This window comes from Dendrobium catenatum, unplaced genomic scaffold (assembly GCF_001605985.2).
Source record: "Dendrobium catenatum unplaced genomic scaffold, ASM160598v2 fragScaff_scaffold_1557, whole genome shotgun sequence".
Taxonomy (NCBI): domain Eukaryota; kingdom Viridiplantae; phylum Streptophyta; class Magnoliopsida; order Asparagales; family Orchidaceae; genus Dendrobium; species Dendrobium catenatum.
Genome location: NW_021320019.1, coordinates 4,330,368 through 4,350,313, shown reverse-complemented (window position 1 = coordinate 4,350,313; position 19,946 = coordinate 4,330,368). Strand labels below are relative to the sequence as shown.

Below are 19,946 nucleotides of genomic sequence, written 5' to 3'. Positions count from 1 at the left end.
ATTTGACATCTATTAGTCATCAAACTATAATTATACTCTTTGATAACCTCCTATTTTAGGATAATGGTCAAGTTGCTAGTTCGCCATCATCCTCCAATGTTCCCCATCAACCATCTCTCATCATCTATAATTGATTGATGTCTTGCATCCTCCAATCTTGAAATTTGATGCTCTCCTTTTTAGTCATTCAATCTCGAATTTAGCAGATCATTTATCATTTCTAGATGATATCTCTAACACCTCAAAGCTCCTTTTAGTACCACCAATGAAATTATTTTTAATAATTTATGTCTATTATGTTATATTAATGCCTTGCTTAACTATGGAGAAAGATGTTCTTTATAATCATTCATTTGTATACACTAGCATAATTATTTTAATTTAGCTAGACTCTTTGACTATTCACTTCCTGAATATTTCAAGCAAAAAATCTCAAGTCAATAGCCTCAATCAAGTTCAATATATATCTTTGTGGTTTAAGCCATCTTTCACCCATTCACATAATTTGAAACCTCATATTGGTCCTTAACTTTTGTATGAATCACAATATATTATTTTGAGAAAAGTAAAGATTATAATATTTTTATAGTTATCACATATTAATAGATCTGGTTGCAAAAAAAAAAATTTAATATAAAAAAAAAATAATAATGGCCAAATATAGAGATGATAGCAATAAAATAATCAAAATAGTGGAAAAATAGCACCAAACAAGCTTTTAGTATTTTACATCTTCAGTACAAATACAGTTCTTTAGAGATAATATAAAGGACTCGGTAGAAGTTTATCAGATCAATCTGAGCTAACATAGTTTAGTAAACATAAACTACTTCAGCTTACAGCTTCTCTAGTCTCCTCCCTGGGAGCATTATTAACAATACGACAGTTCCTCCTGATCTCACCAGGTTGATCAATTTGTAAATCTCCCAACTTCACCATCCCTTCAACAAAATCAGCAAAGAAAGCTTTCTGATCAACACTATATCTTTTCACCACAGCCATTGTCCTTGCATCATCAGAAAAGAGTGTCTGATCTGAATTTAGGAAACCTCTCTGCCTTCTCAAGTCTTTGAAATACCGATTATCAAACTTAGCTGGAGTGGCATCTAATCTGCCAGTGATGTTGCCATCTCCACTTACCGGGCAAAGGCGATTGAGCTTGAACCGGAATCTAGGATCCATGTGTGGGTCAGGTCGGCCTGTGCCAGATTGATTGTAAAGCCTGAATACAATAGAGAAGCATCTTCCCATGCCGATGGAGTGAGAACCAGATAGGGCGACAAGGTCGGTGATCGATAGATTGAATTTGTGGAAGAGATTGATGAGGAAGGTAGCATTGGATCTAGGACTTGGCATTATGTTGTCTGAGGCTTCTTGGCTAGCACTTAAACTGTCTTTCCTACCAAGTTTCACTTCCCAATTGGGACCTCCACTCTGTTGAAAAGAGAAAGAGACTTAATTCTCTGTTCTTATTTGAATTATATTGATGTTACAGATTGTATAAAAGTTCTAAAAAAGAAATGAACCCAACCAATCATTGTCCAAATGAATAAAAAATGAGAAGTTTAGAATAATTAATAGTTCTCAATTGTTAGATTTACTTTTAAAACGAGTGAAAAATAAATTTTATTTGATTATCCATATTTTGCACTCATCTCAAAATAAATCTAACAATTCATGGTGTAAATGAGCTTAATCGCTTGAGAAAACCCCAATTTGAGCATAAATTTGACTAATTAATCAAGTTTGAGTTCAAGCACGAGCTTAGTTTTATTAGTTTAGATTGACTCATGAGTTGGGTCACTTGTTATAAAATAGATAAGACAATTACGCTTTTAACATTTGGTAGTAAAATGACAAGTAAATTAAAGAATTAAAAGAGAAATAATAAGAAATAAGAATTAAAAGAGAAATAATAAGAAATAAGTAATAACGAAGAGAGATAGAATTGTAAGAACTTTGTATTTAAACCATTGAATCATAATATTCATATGTGTTTTAAATTAAAAAATTTTTATGAGCCACCCTATATGTTAATGTGTTGGAAGTGGGGCTAGCTTAAGCTTAACTCATTTGTTAAAGCTCAACTCATGAACAATTTATCGAGTTGAGCTTGGTCTGATTCATATCTCAATCAGACCTCTAGATCTATCATAACCCAATTTGTTTTTTACTTAGAGGTTATTTGACTACTAAAAAATGAATGCTATGAAAAATAAATACAATGTAAAAAAGAATACATTGGAGTTGTTTGGATGAGTGAATAGTAAATCCAAACGAATAATTTTTTTAGTTAGTTTTTAAGTAAAATGAATGTAATATAAATTTTAAAGATGGTGGTGACCGATGGGTGATAGTGATGGTGGTCGGAGCCCGGTAACGACAAAAAATGGTGGGGGCTAGTGGTGGGTGGCAACCGACTATGGCGGTGATGGTGGTGGTGGCGACCAGCAATGGTGGATACCGGTGTCTGGTGATGGCAGGCATCAACGATGGTGGTCGCTAGTGGGTTGCGGTGGCTGGCAGTAGTGGCGGGAGGCAGGTGGAGTTGGCCAACAGTGGTGGCCAACAAATTTTGGTGGTAGTCAAGCAATTGCTTATGGTGAAATCATTCTTCCTCAAAACTGTGTGAGTTTGGTTTACCTAAAAAATAAAGTAGAATAATTTACATTACATTTCTTTTTAATCTAACCAACACCAAAATTTTCAAAACCTCTGTATTTGAAATACTTTACACCCTTATGCATTCCAACCAAACAGCCCTAATAATTATTATTTTCGGCTATGAAATGTGTAACATGTGTACTAAAAAATTCCCGGTGGTAGAAGGAAAGTGTTAGCGCGTAGGATTTGTATGTTATCTAGGACACACACACACAAAGATAAAAGAAGAGTTGCAAAAGATACCAACATTTTTACCCGAAAACCTAAAAAGAGAAAAATTATATGGTCTAACCCAATTAAAATGATTCAATTAGTATTTGAGAGATATGAGAGGAGAGAGAAAAGAGAAGTCCATATTTGAAAGCCGCAGTGTAATTTTTGTCTATCGAGCCTGTTGGGATAATTGGTCATCTCGCTGTAAAGAATCTTTACCCTATTTTTGATTTCAAAGATTTTGTATTTTTGATATTTTTTGATCTAATTTGTATTTCTGTCACCGAAAAATATGAATAATTTTGTATTGATAAACTTTCACCGAGAAACTTTTTATATGTTATAGAGGTCATAATTACGAGTATTTTGAGTATTTATTTAAGATTTTTTATTAGATGATTTTGAAAATACTATAATTTTTGTTTGTCCTGAAATTTATCTTGACATCTAAAAATAATATTGTAGTATAATAAAAGTCTTAAAATATCATTTTACATAATTCATGATATTTTGGTAATTTTTTAAATAATAAACATTTTGTCTATTAAGATTTTTTGTTGTCTACCATTATGATATTTTGGCATCTTCTTATTTGAGCTCAATTATATATTATTTATTGTAATGAATTAAAAATGGATGTGAATATGTACTTGAGTAATAGCTGATCGCTATTATTGTTATAGTATTTTAATAATAATATGTGTGTGTGAAACAAACAAATAAAGACTGGTTGACCCATTAGTTGGAGATTGATTGACTTGTACATGATGTTGGGCCGATGAAATTTCCTTTAAATATTATGGTTTGGTGTTATCCTTAACTAATTAATTTAGTGATAAACTGATTGGGAGTTATAAGGAGATCATTATAGTGCTGACGGGTAAAGAGTGACGACTCTATTTACTAAGTTAAGAGTTTACTAATATTGATAGTAACACTAAAAAATATCGTGATAGTCAGGACTTCTTAATTATTTAGTGTGACTAATAAAATGCATATTTTTGAGATATTTTTCCTATCATTATATGAATTTATTATTACTAGACGAATTTACTATTATTGTATTATTCTACTACTACTACCACTGGATTAGTATTATTACTAATTTAGATATTGATAATATTTTATACTGCTAATTCACTATATGGATCTTAAGCATGTGATATACTGAGCATATGATATAGAATACCTAGATAGCATGTATACATTTTTATATGATTTTATTACATTGATTTAATTTCAAAAATCTTTACCAATATTTTAATTTGATATTTTATATAATTCCTTTAATGATTGGTATTAGTGATCTGAAAATTATTTTATAGATTTGACACTTATACTGGTTTACTGCTTTATTGGTTTTCATGAAGTAGTATTTTACTTTTTATAGATTCTACTACTAATATATATAAATTTTACTATTTCTACATTGATTCAATGATAATATGAATGCAACTATTATGATTTCACTGTTGACAAGCATTATGATTCTTTACTGTGCTTTGAATTCAATTATAGGTTTTGGTGATCTATTCGGCTTTTTAAGCTCATTATATGTGATTAAATGATTTCAAGTTAGGGGCAGGGGAGCATGAAAGTGAGATTAGCCAGGATTCTTCAGGTTTTATTTTTTTTTTGTTATAGTCCTGAGTAGTGTATATGATTTTTAAGAATGAATATAGATTTGTATATTAATATTTTAAATTATAAAATCTATTTTGTTGATTATTACTGATAGATGATATTAGATAGCTCTAGTTGTTATTTATTTAAAAGAAAATTGAATAATTCTTTCAAATTAGATTATGAGGCATCATAGGCAATGCGTGTGTTGATGTTGGTGCTAATGATAGATGATAAAGTCGATGGACACATTAGTTTTATTGTTAATAATGTGTATCAAATTTATATCTGATGGCATATATTTATTTTGATGGCAAAGATGGGTGCTAAAATTTGTGTGATAGTGTGTATCAATATTATAAGTGAAGAATGCATTAATGTTAGGGGAAATGATGGGTGATAAAGTTGGTTGGTGTCAATATTGGTGTTGACATCATGCATGAGCCTTATAGGTGATGGTGTGTTAGCATTAGTGGTAATTGTAGGCAAAAAAGTTAGAGATGATTAGATAGTGATGATCAAGTTATCAGGAGGTTGTGGCCCAACATCGATGGTCGAGTTTTAACTGTTTAACAATAATGCTTGGGTGATAGTCCGATGATTATAATCAAGTGGTGATGGCCTAACGATAATGGTTGAGTGGTGATGGATCGATGATGATGATTGGGTGGTACTGCATCAAATAGTAGTAAAAAAAGATCTAATTATGATGGTCAAGCAAAGATGACACGATGGCTGTTATCCCAATAGTGATTGGGTGATAATCAAAGGTGGTGGTTCGACATCGTTAGTCATATGGTAACAACTAGATAATGATAGTTATGTGTGATATTTTAATGGTGATGAGCATGTAGTGATCATCCAAGTATGGTAGTTTAGCAATAGCAACCAATATTGGTGATGGAGCACTAATGGTCTGAGAATAAAGGTTGAGAGACATCATTCCAATGACAGCAGATAGGCTTTGACGATTTAATGATAATTGCTGAGTGGCAGTGGTGTAATAGTGGAATTCGAGTAGCAATTATCCAATTGTGCATGTAAAGGGGAGGCAACCCATTAACGAAGGTTAGGTGATGAAAATTTGATGGTCTAATGATAGTCATCATTGGGCGCCGGACAGCATCTATCTGCTGAGGGTGTTTGGTTGGTAATGGTCAAATGATTGCAATTGGACAAAAGTAGTCTAATGTTGATGATCAGGTGATAGTGGGTATATTCTGGTTTTTGGGTAATCGTGATCTAATTGCGATTTTGTAGTAGGGGTTGGATGAAGGTGGTTTGACGACAATAGTTCAACAATGCTAGGTGGTCCAATGATGATGATCAAGTAGCAATAGTTTGATAGGGGTGGTCAATTGATGGTCAAGTGGCAGCAGTCGGATGATAATGATTCTCTCTTGGTGGTGTTTAGATGACGATGTTCAAATGATGATGGTCCAATAATCATAGTCCAATGATAGAGTTTGATGACAGTGGTTAGGCAATGATAGTTTGACAATATGATATGTTCAAGCTCTTCCCTTCTCCCCAATCCACGTTTCCATCATATTGAGAGTTGGTGTCTAGTTATAATTTAAAAGAATGCCACTATTTATGAATATAGCAAAAATGCAAAATACTTTATCAGTCGACTTATTTTTTAATGTTTGAGTGCCTTCATGATGTACAAGTTAAACAGTTTTGGAGTCATTGGATTTGACTTAATTAAGGTGTTTGATTTAACAATAAGAATGCAAAATTTAAAGATCATTACAGCCTCAAAGTAATATTATAATATCTTAAATTATTTTTCTTGTTCTTGATTTGGTCTCACTTAGACTCGAATCAAATAAGTTTTGGTGTCGACATATTTGTCTTATTGAGAAGCTCAATTTGACAACAAATTTTCTTAAATTGGTGCTAGGATGGTCATGAATTTAATTTCAGAAACTTTTGTCCGATATTGATCAAAATTAATGATTGATCAAGTGGATCTTCGGACGATGCATCACATTTAAAAACGTGTTATTCATTCATTTATGTGAGATATCTTTTTAAGTTGATTGATCACGTGGATCTTTCGACCATGCATCACATTTAACACATGCTATTCATCCATTGATGGGAGACATCTTTTTATGTTGTGATTTGAGCTGTCTTTAGCATGAAAGAAATTAATGGAGAGGGAGGTCAGAGTGATAAAATATTTGAAACTAAAATACGGCCGAATATAATTTTTTAAATTAAAAATTTTTATACTAAGATATGCTTTAGAAAACTATAAAAAAATTAGTACAAATGATACCTAGGACCGTTGTTGCGAAAGAATTTTGGATCAGGAACAAATTTTAATTACGATCATTTCAAAATTATGAAATTTATTTTTGAGTCAATATAATAAAAAAATATTAATTAAACTTTCTATTTCATTCATTTTTAAATAAATTTAATAATTTTAAATTTTATACTATAAAAAAATTTAAATAAAAATATATTGAACAGCTTTTTTACTACTTCTTAAAATAATCTTGTAGTACAAAAAAAAAATTATTATAAAATTATTTTAAAAAATAGTAAATAAATGTTCCTAAATGAAGCCCAATTTTTCCCCGAAGTTCTGCTCAGAGAGCTTAATCTGCCAAACTTATATCCAAGAACCAAATACAAAGAAATCAAGCAGTGTTGTTTTGAAATAAAAAAAAAAAAGCGAGTTTCAAAATTACTAAATATATTTTAAGATGAGTGCAATATATAAAAAATTAATTAAATTTTTATTATATTAAATTTAAATTAAATTTAATAATTCTGAAATTCAATTGAACATAATCTTATGAGCCAAATTTTTTTCTAATTTCTTAAAATATTTTCAACCAAAAGAACATTTGATATAGAAGATAATTATCAATCTGAGCAGCATATTCGCCAAGAAATTTTATTTTTTAAATTGATTTATTGATGAATGAGAGGATAATCGATTTCACTCACCAGCACCACAGCATCCCTTGCCGCCATGATGATAATATCCGCACAAGAAACAACCCCTGGACAGGCCTTCTCCAACGCCTCCTTCACCTCATCGATCACCTCGAACGATCTCAACGAATTGATATTCGATAGCGCGAGCTTCTCCCCGATCATTGTCGGCGTATCATCAAGCAATAGAGATCCATCGCATCCCTATTTTCATTCAATAAATCAGCAGAAAAATCATAGTTTGAAGAAGAAGAGAAATTAACCAGCGAAACAGAGAAACATACATTGACAAAGCAGTCATGGAACTGAAGCCTCATCACCGAAGCCCCGCTTCGGGCTTCTCTGGTCATTGCGCGTCGCATCGTCTCACGAACGATTTGCTCCGCCTCCGGGCAGACGCCGGCATAGAAGCCTCGTCTGAGCGGCGTTATCTCGCCGGTGGTGAGGGTTCCCCGCCGGAGAAGGAAGAGGAAGAGGTAGAGGATGAGAGAAGTTGCTGTGAAGGAAGCAGGCCTCATGGTTCTTCTTCTGTCTGAGAGCACTGAAGCCCCAATGCTTTGCTGAGTAATTATATTTCGGTGGGTAGAAGCTACGCTCTGATTTTTATTCACCTTTTCAAATGCCTTTTTGTCTTTTATTTCTGCCCACATACCATAAAGGGGCTGTTTGTTACACAGAATTAGTAGGGTAAACTAAAATAATTACACGTATTTACTAAATTCGGTTATTTGGTTAATTTTGAGCGGAACAAAAGAAAACCCTCCGAAGCATTAGGCGTGTATTACAACGCATGTTTCGAGCGAAATAGAAACCCCCTCATATTGAGCTGGTTATAAAAGCGCTCAATGAAATCCTTAGCATCGTCGTTGCTGTTCATCTTCATTGCTTCGCAGGAGGTGTAAGATTGCCTAGTGGCTTCTTCGGCTCCTTCGGTCTTCTTCAACCTCTCGCAAAATACCGCGAACCAGCCTCGCACGAGAGAGGAGAAAACTCATAAAAGAGCAATACCTTCCTTTCCAGATCGTCAATTTACCCTCACAGATCTTCAATTTAACTGAGATAGGGCTTTCCTCTTCGGCTTCGCTAGTTCGCGTGGGGCAAAGCTTCCAACGAGTCGATTGACATTGCTTGTCGATTTGCTTTTCCTCTTCTTGATAAACAACTAATTCTTTCATTTGTTTTCAATTTGATTCAGTCGTCATCTTCTTCTTCGTCTTCTTTGATGGTTTTTTTACGGATTTGGTTGCTTAAGGATTTTCAGTTGGCTAAATTAGCTGAGATTTATGTAGAGAATTGGATTTTTGTTTCTAGGGTTTCTTTGGAAATTGGAACTGTGTGCGGTTTGACTTGATATCGCTATTTGTTCTAATTGTGCTTGCGGAAGAGAGATTATCTTTCTGTCTTTGCTTGAATTATATTGTCTTCTTGTCTATTGTTTCTTATGTTTTCCCGTACTGTGGAGATTATTTGTTGGATTAGTTTTTGATGATCTTACAAATTTAACAAGTTGTTTTCTGAGAGGATTGTTCATTGCACGATATTCTTTGAATTATTGCATGATAGTCTTCTTTGAAATTGATTGATGCAGTTTTGTTGCTTTGCTATAAGACAGTATGGGCTTACTTACCTCTCATGTTTGTTTACCTTTATTCCCACTTTTAGTTAATCGCATTTCTTTTTCAGGCAACAAAACAGCCCCAAAAGGAAATAATAAAATCAACAAAAACATAAGTAGGGCTGACTAGAACTAAAAATATGACTCGAATACGATAAAAAAAATTCGGATTATGGACAATCCGTTTTTCAAACGAATCAGAATTGGGTTCAAAAAATAAACCCTTTTCTAAAGTCGGGTCAGATTCGAGTTAACCTGAAAACCCGATAATGACCCGGATAGAAATTCCATCTGATGATTCAGTTCCCGCCTGCATTCGTAACTTGCGAGTCAAAATGGTTGCTAACTCGCGAACTCCGCCTCTCCTACCATCCCACAGCCCCGTCGAAAGCGTTCCCGCGGCCCAGCCATCTCATTGACAACGATAACATTCCTTCCTAAACCTAGGCTAAACCCTAGGCCACCAGCGACTCGCAGCAAACCTTTCTAGGCTAAACCCTAGGCCATCCATCCCGCCAACGACATTCCCTCCCAACGACGATGTTCCTTCTTGTGAGTCCTGTCTAGTATGGAGGCTTCGACGAGAGCAATGAGACAAGTAGACGACGACGTTCTTCCTCCCATTCGCGCTTCTTCGGTGTAAACCGTTTTGTGTGGGTTAGATCAACCCAGAAATCCGACGGGTCAGATCCGGGTTGAATTTTATGACCCATTTGCAAAAATGTGTTGGTTCGGGTCTTGTCAAAATATAGGATCAGTTCCGAGTTCGACCCGAACCCGATTTCGACACCTTCAACATCAAGCTTTTACTCAACAATATGAATATTTTTTCTCCCTTATATTTTATTAAAACTCAAACTTTATTTAAATCAAATAAAAAAACCAATTCTAATTGTTTCTAACCAAACTTTTTTGGTTTCCATTAAACTTTCTTAACGTAGGCCATATCTAATTCATCTACTCTTCTAATCGAGTCGCCAACATTTTATGTTATCAAACCATCTAAGACGACTCTCTAATTTTATTTGCGATTACGACTATTTCAAATCTTTTCTCGTGTATAATCGTTTTGTATTCTGTATGTAAGAGTAAAATTACTCATTTATTTGAGCATTCTCATTTATGCAACAATTAATTTAATTTTTTTATTTTAAAAGGAAATAATAAAATCATTATGTATTGATAATTTTTTCTTAAACTTTTTGAATATGTATCAACATAAAATGTCGTGAATTAAACCTCAAAAGTGCGCACTCCGTTGAACGGAGACCTGGTCATATGGCAGTGGTACTTGTGGAGGATATGGCTGTTCCGGCGGAACACCTTATGATAATGTTCGGGTTCATAGACTGGATGCCAAATGCATGCGCAAAAATATTTGAGAAAACAAAAAACTTTTAACATGTAGCTGAGGGTCGTAGGATTCGCATTAAGAGTTGCACATCAAACATAGCTAAATAATCAATTATTACTTTCACGAATCTTAACAAAATTTTAAAGGCTGTAACTGAGGTAAACTGAAAATTTCTTATACTCAAGTTGCATGGGCAAAATCTCACATTGATGATAGAGGCGTGATCCCAAAGTAAGAGAATTATTGACAACTGACCAATTAGCAAAGCTTGTTTTGGCAATTTGCTAAATTGGATTGGTTCCCTTTAGAGAAGGAACAATTATTAGGTCCTCTGAGCTACGTCCGGTCGGAACTAAAATCGCGTCAAAAAATGAGAAATACCGAGCAATACCAAATAATAACAAGGAATACCATCATATGAAGCTCCAATACCGAGTTGTACCGAGCTATACCAAGCAATACCGAGTTATACAAAAAAATAAACTCGGTATTTTTTTGTATAACTCGGTATTGCTCGGTATAGCTCGGTATAACTCGGTATTGTTATTCACAGAATGGTATTCCTCGTTATTACCAAATAATACCTAGCAATACCGAGCTAATATCGAGTTTTTTGGCGAGATTTTAGTGCCGACCGGACGTTCATCTACGTCCGGTCAGAGGACCTAATAATTGTTCCTAGAGAAGGCATCAACCATTGTAGCCTTGTAAAAGATATGGGCCAAACTGAATGATAATACGGCGTAACTAAACTTTCGACGAGGCTACCAGCCAGCAACCAGTTCCACAGGTGCATAACCCGCAATTATTTTCTTCCTACTTATTGGGTCACGGCGCATGAGAAGGGATTCAAACATTAGTTGCGTGGTTACCAACCATGCTCGCCCACCAATCCAGTTAAGCCCAGTGGAGTGATTATGCATAATTTGCAATATATTGTTTTTTAGGGTTTTAATTTTTCATAATTAACTTAAGAATTTCATTGTTTAAATAATTGATAAGATATTTTAGTTTCATTTGTCACAACTTACTTACTACTTTTTAAAACAACATTTTAGTACAAAAAATTTCAATTTAAGATAATTTTGTGTTAAAAAATTATTTTAAAAAATTGTAAGAAAGCAGTCCCAAACAAAGCCTATGAGAGAAGCTCTAGAATTTCATTTCATCGTCAAAAATAGAAAAATTGAGCAAGTGACATAATTCTTGGGCCCATCCTTCAACTTTTTATTTATAAGCTTTGATTGAGTTTCAAGTTTCAACAAAACAAGAAATGCTATAACTTTAGCCGACTTGACTTGAACCCATTCTGCTTAGATGAGCTAACTTGTCTTGAGCTTGATTTGTTTGAGACAAGTCTAATTCAATCCTGATGAATTTGTGTGTACTTATTATCTAAAATATTTTATAAAAATATTATGGTATAATAATTTATATTTAATAATAAAATAAGATAAATATCAATTACACAAAATTCTACATTTATGCATAACTCTGATAATGGTATATACATATATACTTAACTGAAATATGACTTTGTTTGGGGAGACTCTCAATGCAAAGCAAATTTTTAGAACAAAATTTTTTAATTCATAAATTTTTTGACTAAAAATTTACATTAAAAAATAATTAAAAAACATCTCAAATGAAGCTTAGGCTTCGGTTGGGACAACTTTTTTATTGCTTTCTAAAATTTTTTTCTAGAATAAAAAATTCTAATTCAAAAAATTTTTATACTCAAAAATTATTTTAGAAAATAACAAATAAATTGTCTTAAACGAAGCCTTAATCTCAAATTTTATCAATTAAATCAACGGACGGAACCATTTTGCATAAATCACCGCTCTAAGAGTGGGGATAAGAATGACAAAGCTATCTGATAGACTGCTAGTGGTAAGTCAAAAGTATCATTCGGCTATTTGATAATGAGTCGACTTATTTGTACAACTATTACAATGCTATGAATTGATTATACTACAATGCTAACATAAATAATTATGTTTATCTCAATTAATTAGTAAATATTATCAGAAAATGATATGATTATCAAAATAAATAAACTTAGTGCATCTGTTTAATGACCTGTTATGTGCCATGGGTAATGTTTACTCATCTATTGAACTTTCTCATCCATTTTTTTAGAAAGTAATATTATGGTTAGGAATTATATATATTTTCATTAGTCAACCTAACTATCATAGGATCCCATTGATTAGGTCATTTCATAGTATATTTTTCCTTTTCTATGCATGTGTAGTAGTATTGCAACGTGATTACCCAAAACTTCTAGCACGTAAATAACGTCGTTATGTAGTATTGTGATCAATCCTATAATGCTTTTAATTTAATTTTTAACCAACTGCAACAAACAACTACATATGGATCTTATGAATGAATAATGAATAATGTTTTATAAATTAGCCATGATACCTGTGTTAGTTCTTCTGATAATAATTGATCACATTGGTTATATTGAGTTTAATATAAAACTATAACGACCTTTTTTTAGTGAAAGTGATGGATTCGATGGGATGCTGCAAGGAAGAGCAACTATTAAACCCTCCTTTGTCATGCACATAATTCAATACTATATTATATCTTAATCAATTATGATGTGATTATAAATACAAGATTATATTCATTTAATTATCAATAGGTGACCAAATCGATTTTGGATCCTTTCATAGGCCCCATTATGGTTTTGCTCATCCTTTTTTATCGAAAGTAATGAAGGCCATGGGTGATGTATGGAGGTATAATTATAGGACCCTCATTTATTCAATGCATGAAAAAATAACTGGGATCCAATAATGTGTTAATCTTTGAATTGATTGTGATGTGGTTATAATTATGAGATTATCATCATGAAATCATCATTAGTTGAACTAATTGATATTGAGTCCCATCATGGCCCTGATTTTTATTTTCTAGCAAAAAGTGATGGATGTGATGGGATGTTGCTAGGAGGTATAACTATGTGACCCTCTTTTGTCTTGTACACTATGTACATTGGTCTTATGACCAACATATCTAATGTGGAAAATAAGAGTGTTCTTCTTCTTAGAAAAACTCTAGCTACCACCCATGCCAATCTCATATATACACACTTTCAAACTAATACATATAAATTTCTCATAACATTTCCCCATTTCAATCAGCAAGTATCTGTTATGAAGAAAAAAGCAAGCACTAGTGGGAGATATAAATAAACCTCATAGACATAAGGGTGGTAATAATTGATATTACATCAAATCCATCAACATAAGAGGTACATTTAAGCATCACTCACTTGTAGGAATTACATTGAGCTGTGCATTCATATATAATATTTAATTAATATTTTAATATTAAATTGAACATTATCAAATGCAAAACTATTTTATAATTAGGTATAATATTGGAGGTCACTAGCCACTTTCTTAGGATGAGACAATGGCTCATCAATTGACCAAGATTCATTTGTAATTGCCCATATTCAACAGTTAAATAATATTCAAGAGTTATCATGTATATGCTATGATGAAATAAGCTAATGATTGCAACTAAATCTATCTTCCCAATCCTCTAACACAACACCATTTCAAGTCTTAAATGAACTCAACCCATGATTGAGTCAAGACATGGTCAACTCATCAAGGTTGGTCGAACCTCCAACATTCCTCTTTCCCAAATCCAAATTTCATATCCATTAAATTAAACTCACAAAAAATCATGCAAATAGCCTTTACAGACTCACAATGGCCTACCCTACCACCCTTAGACTATGTTGATTAGTCAACATAGTCAAATATCATGCAAATGGTTAAATCACTCAAACGTTTCATTTCCCTCCAACCCAAATAGTTTAATTTTTTCAAATCAATCTCAAAATCCTCCTAAACACTCTTCAAGCTTATCTCATCTATCAGTTTGGACTAAAATGGCTAAGTGTTCCACCAATGTGGAATGACACAAGGTCACTTTCACCTTCTACAACCACTTCCTCTACTTCCTAACTATTTGGGATAGCTGTAGGGCATTCATTGAATCATCTTGAGCAATCCCAGCCCTTGAATCGAGCTTCATTATTTTGAGTAGGGTAGAAATATTGAAATATTCATTATGATTATATTCCCATTCTAGTGTTTCCCCATACCTCCAGATATTTCATTTTGGCATTTCTTAAGCTTCACAACATTTTTCAATTATTTCCCAACCATTTGGAGCCTATCACCGGTGGGAATCAAGGGTGCCTATGAGATAGTCCATCCCTAACATTCAAAATCCTACTATAGTGTTCCTCCATAATTGATGTATTCATTAAAGTTATTATGTGGCTCTCAATGAAGGAAATTAGCCATCAAACTCCCTCTAAGGTTCATCCTATTATGGTAAATACTAAACCCTAGGTTCTATACTATCATTTTAAATAACTCAATGGATATTGAACATAAATCCTTAAAAAGATTTCCATACTCTTTCTTAAGTAATTTGAAATCTCTATTTGAATTTTTAGACCCTTATGCTATGTCTATATCATGTTTGAACAAGTTTCCATAACTAGGGGTTTCAGTTATGATGTGTAGAAGATAAAATCAAAGCCATTTATTATTCCTATTTTTGTTAAATGGTTGTGATTTTGTTAATCATGAGATCCATCTAACCCACCAAGATCATTCCTAACCGCATGATTTGATCTTGACTATCGGATCAAATGTCCACCTAATTGAATAGTATGTCTCTTGCTAAAATGTTTAACTTGCTTAGTTAGCTGACTTCCACCATTTGATTAAGACACTAACATCATGTAGAGGTGTTTCTGCCATCATAAACTATTTATTAAACAAATTTTTGAAGTCAGAACTTTAAAAAATCACAACAAATCAACTACTTCACTAAATTTGACAAATAAATATTCTATGGATTTGGATTTTTAAGCCATGTATTTTAAAAATAAAACCAAGGAAAAGTACTAAGCATTTAAGAGTAATTTAGATTTATATATCTATAAAATTTTGATGAGTATTCTATTAATATTTATCTGATTGAGCTTAAATTTGGGTGTTAGAGTATGTTTTTTTACTTGCTTTAATTTTTTCAATCCCAATTGAGATCAATCTTATCCATGATTGAATTTATAAATATATGGGTCATGATTTTACCCATATTTTTGAAAGTTCATGACAATAAAATCCTTAATCAATTTTATGCATTTAAATCAATTTGATATAGTGATTTTATAGAAAGTAAGTACACTTGTATTATTTAAAAATTTTCTTCAATTTCTCTCTATATACTTAATGACTTGAGCTCAAATTTGATTTATCTAAACTATGTTATGCTCTTAGCATATCATAGTTTGTATATTTGATGCTCACACTTCTCTATCTTGAATTTTCAAATACATATGTTAGATTTTGACCTAAATGTTTGAAAATTCAAGGTTATTATTGCTTTTAGAATTAAGGATTGAAATTGATGTGGTGTATTTATGTTTATGCAAGTTTTAAAATGCCATTAATTTTACCTAAATATAAACAGTAGATTATTCAAATTAAATCTCTTAAGGTATAGATGCCTTAACCTTGGGGAATTGATTTTGACACAGAGAGGCTTTGATGAGCCCAAACTAAGTGGTTTTGAAGCACACATTCAGATGAACCTATGTTAAAATATGATAAATAATTGTCAAAATCTCATAATACAAGTGTATGGCATACATACTTGGTATAATTCATTCATTATGGTTATATATATATATATATGAAAATAAATTTACTGATTTATTTATGAATGCTAATAATCATGATTCATATGTACATTTTATAACACTAGACTGATGCAATGAGCTTAACATTTAGTATAATATTACTTATTTAATATGTTATGTATGCCATGAAATTTTGGCACATAAGAAAGATTAGCTAGAAATGATTAACTAATTCTGGTTAGCTGGAGACATATTACCCCATATAGGAGGATGAGCTGATAGGCTTTCCTTTAAATTATGATTTATGGTGTAATACTAAATAATATAAAAATGAATACATGAGGAGACATATTGATATGATATGATACACCATCGGGCAAGAAGTAATGACTTATGGTAGGAAAGCCACCTAACCTAAAGGACTTATAAAATAATATGATTGATTCTTGAAACAAGATTGATATGATTGAAACTAATTGCTGTAGTGTTAGCCTATATGAATGGATACAAAAAAAGCACCTTAGATCACTGGATGCCTTATATTTCTTATAGTGCTTGCATATACTTATGGTAATATATATATATAATCACGCATGCGATATATATCATATACATGCATATTATTGAAACTATGGTATATGCATAAATTTTGACGGACACAGATTCCTTGAATTGAGACAGATAACAAATGTTCTATAACTAATGTGTATAAAAATGATAGAGTTTACTAACCATTTATATGGCTTCATGTTACTAATTACTGCTCTTAAGATATGTAATTATACTGATGTTTATTAATCATATGATCTATTACTATTTTATGGATTGTTATATATTTTTATAGTTATATATTAATACTTATATTAACTGAATGATTACATGCATATTACTTGTAGTGCCTTACATGAATTTTAGTTTTAGGTTTTGGTAACCTATTGAGCTATTAGCTCACTATGACATTATACATCTATTCAAGAAGGGGTCAAGATCTAGTTGAGTGAGGACATATCGGAAATTTAAGTTTATTTTATTTCTACATATTCTTTATTTTTATTCTTTCATAGCCAAAAGTGAGAAGATAAACTCATGAATGTATGGATTCAACTATTGGATATTGTACATAAGTTTTAAGGGATCAATATGATTTTTTATTTTTATTTATATGATTTTTAGTTGCTTTTGTAAGATTAAGTTATGTTAATAAATTCATATCAACTTTGATTGATTAATTAAGATATTAAAATATTCAATTGCTATGAAATTTGATCTTGGGGTATTGCAGTTAAAATCAGAACAAAAGTTCTTAGAATAATTAAACTATAACTAAAGCTTTAGGAAATTATTATGGTGGGTAGAAATGGTTAGTGTTCAAATTTATTTGTTTTTATATTCATTCCATGAATATGGGTGATTGAATTATTACTTGATAGGAAAGAGAACTATACTAAGGGGCTGTTTGGTTGCCTGAAAAGAAAATGCAGTGTAAAGTAAATGCAATGTAAAGTAAACGTAGTGCATTTCAAATAATTTCCCTTGTTTGGTTGTCTGCAAAATAAAAGCAAGAGAATTGTTTCCCTTGTTTGGTTAGGTAGATCAAGAGTAAAGTAAAAGCGGTTTTTTAATAATCATACTTATTTTTTTAATTGCTTTAAAATCAAACTCTCTCCAAAAATAACTCGGCTCCAATAATCACAAAGGGTCTCAAGCTTCCAGTTCTATGTGAATGCTAATTTGTTTTGGCGTTACAGAATGCCAAAGATCTATTAATGGCCAATACGATTTTTAACATACAAATTTTGTGACTAATTAATGAGTGGGGATGACGAATTTATGGACTGGTTCTACGGTCACGAATTTTATTTTATCATTTAGATTCACAAAAATTAACATCCTGATTTAATAAAAAAAAGTAATTCCTGGTTATTAATCTATTTAATTTAACTTTGTTATTTAATCTCTTTTATTTTAATAAAAATATTAAAGTGGGTAGAAAAATTATTTCTAATTTGATTACTATTTTTTTGTTTTCTTATCATTTTTAGAAAAATTTTACTTTCAATTATTTGAATTTATCAAATTAAAGTTTTTACTGCTTCTTAAAGCTGCTTTCTAATATAAAAATTAAAATTTTTAATTAAAACATTACTTGAAAAAGCAATAAAAAAGTCGTCCAAAATGAAGCTAAAGTCTTGATTATTACCATCTCTTAGCAGTAAACAACTTCAAGCATACTTCCAAATCAAAAGACATTGAAGAACAAAAAAAGACCAATTTAGCAGAATCCTTAAAATACAGAAGCAAGAATCAATACTTTTCCTACATAACCAGTATCATATATATAGATATATATATATTAAAAAGAGAAGATAAACTAGTTCAAAATGTAAAGCATCAAACACATAATACATCACATTCAAACATAACGAAAAAGAACATCCAGGATGCCTCCTTGTAAGGTCATCCATACATAACCTACAAAATTTGTCATATAAGATGAACACTTCTTTAAGTTATCAACAACAACAATAAATCCCAAACCATATAGTTTAATACATAGATTTAAAGATATTATTAAGATTTTGGAAATGCCTAACCAGTTTCAAAAAGAAAAAACCTTAAAGGAGGTCAGCAACATTGGATGGCAGTTCTTCGATGATAACATTGTAGAATCTTTGGATGTCAGCCAACATTCACTCATCATCATTGATGACGAAGTTGATAGCCACACCCTTTCTTCCGAACCATCCGCTACGACCGATATAATGGAGATTGTTTTCAGGTTGAGTTGGCAAGTCATAATTGATGACCAGCGAGGCCTGTTGAACATCGATACCGTGGGCAACTTGAACTTTTGATGGAAGCAGCTAGAAGATGTCATAGATCATAAATCAAGACTTTAAGTGTTAAAATGTGATAGAAGCCTTATAAAATTCAAAGACAATCTGAGACATAAAATGAAGGGAAAAATGCCTATAATTAAATGTAATAGGGTGCACATATATTAAAAGATAAGGGACAACAATTAGTATAAAAATACACCATGTAAATAACTAGTTTCATGCGAGATGAAAACAATATACAAGAAGACCAAGGTAATAAAAAGACACATTATTCCCTGGCTAAGTATTTGATATCCAGGATTTCCTTAATCTTTAGCAGATATAAGAATTCTTGGTTTCATTTGCAAATTTTACCTCAAAACAGTCCCATGAAGAATTCCCTTAGACCTGTAAGAAAATAGATCCCATGAAGATAAAAACAAGAATAAAAACTTCACAACACAAGAAACATACATAAAAATTCTTGGTTTCATTTGTTTTATTCGCTTGGAGCTGTAAGAAAACAAATCCTGTAAAGATTAAAACAAGAATAAAAATTTCACAACACAAGAAACATATTCCAGGGAACATAAAAAGAAGCAGTTATGTCCATTTGCTACAACAACAACAACGACATCAAGCCTTTATCCCACTACGTGGGGTTGGCTACATGAATCCTATGTCTAATTGCATTTGAGCCCTTCATAATTCGCAATCTTTTGCAAGAATCAATGAAAATCCTGAAATTTAACATAAAATTGTAAAAAATCAATAGAAAGTACCCAAGACAAGCACTTGATGTTAAATCACTTATTTTAATCATAGTTACATGATAACCTTTAAATAATACGTGCAGAAAATTATACATCATCGAAAGTAACAATGTACTATGGGTTAAAAGGATATGTAAAAAACATCATAAGCAATTTGAAAGAATCTAGGAGGGAAAACATTTTAAAAGGCTAAAAACATTCAACTACATAGACTTGAAGTTTGAAGAATTGTCATAAAATC

General features: G+C 31.9%; 1 protein-coding gene across 1 annotated transcript; it reads right to left on the bottom strand.

Moving 5' to 3' along the window:
• Positions 1 to 676: 676 nt before the first annotated feature.
• Positions 677 to 8,137, bottom strand: LOC110111165 (peroxidase 17-like). The gene is made up of 3 exons (XM_020842918.2): positions 7,740 to 8,137; positions 7,468 to 7,659; positions 677 to 1,434 (listed from the first exon to the last, which is right to left on the bottom strand). The coding sequence occupies exons 1-3, from the start codon at positions 8,103 to 8,105 to the stop codon at positions 832 to 834; spliced, it is 1,161 nt and encodes a 386-aa protein (XP_020698577.2). The 5' UTR covers positions 8,106 to 8,137; the 3' UTR covers positions 677 to 831.
• Between the last annotated feature and the right edge of the window lie 11,809 nt (positions 8,138 to 19,946).

Bases quoted from the DNA above. Each gene is read 5' to 3' on its own strand.
- LOC110111165 (XM_020842918.2), bottom strand. From the start codon at position 8,105: ATGTGGGCAGAAATAAAAGACAAAAAGGCATTTGAAAAGGTGAATAAA. The intron at 7,660-7,739 runs GTATGTTTCTCT...GAATGAAAATAG, and splicing joins TCCATGACTGCTTTGTCAAT to GGATGCGATGGATCTCTATT. The intron at 1,435-7,467 runs GTGAGTGAAATC...TCTTTTCAACAG, and splicing joins CAAGGGATGCTGTGGTGCTG to AGTGGAGGTCCCAATTGGGA.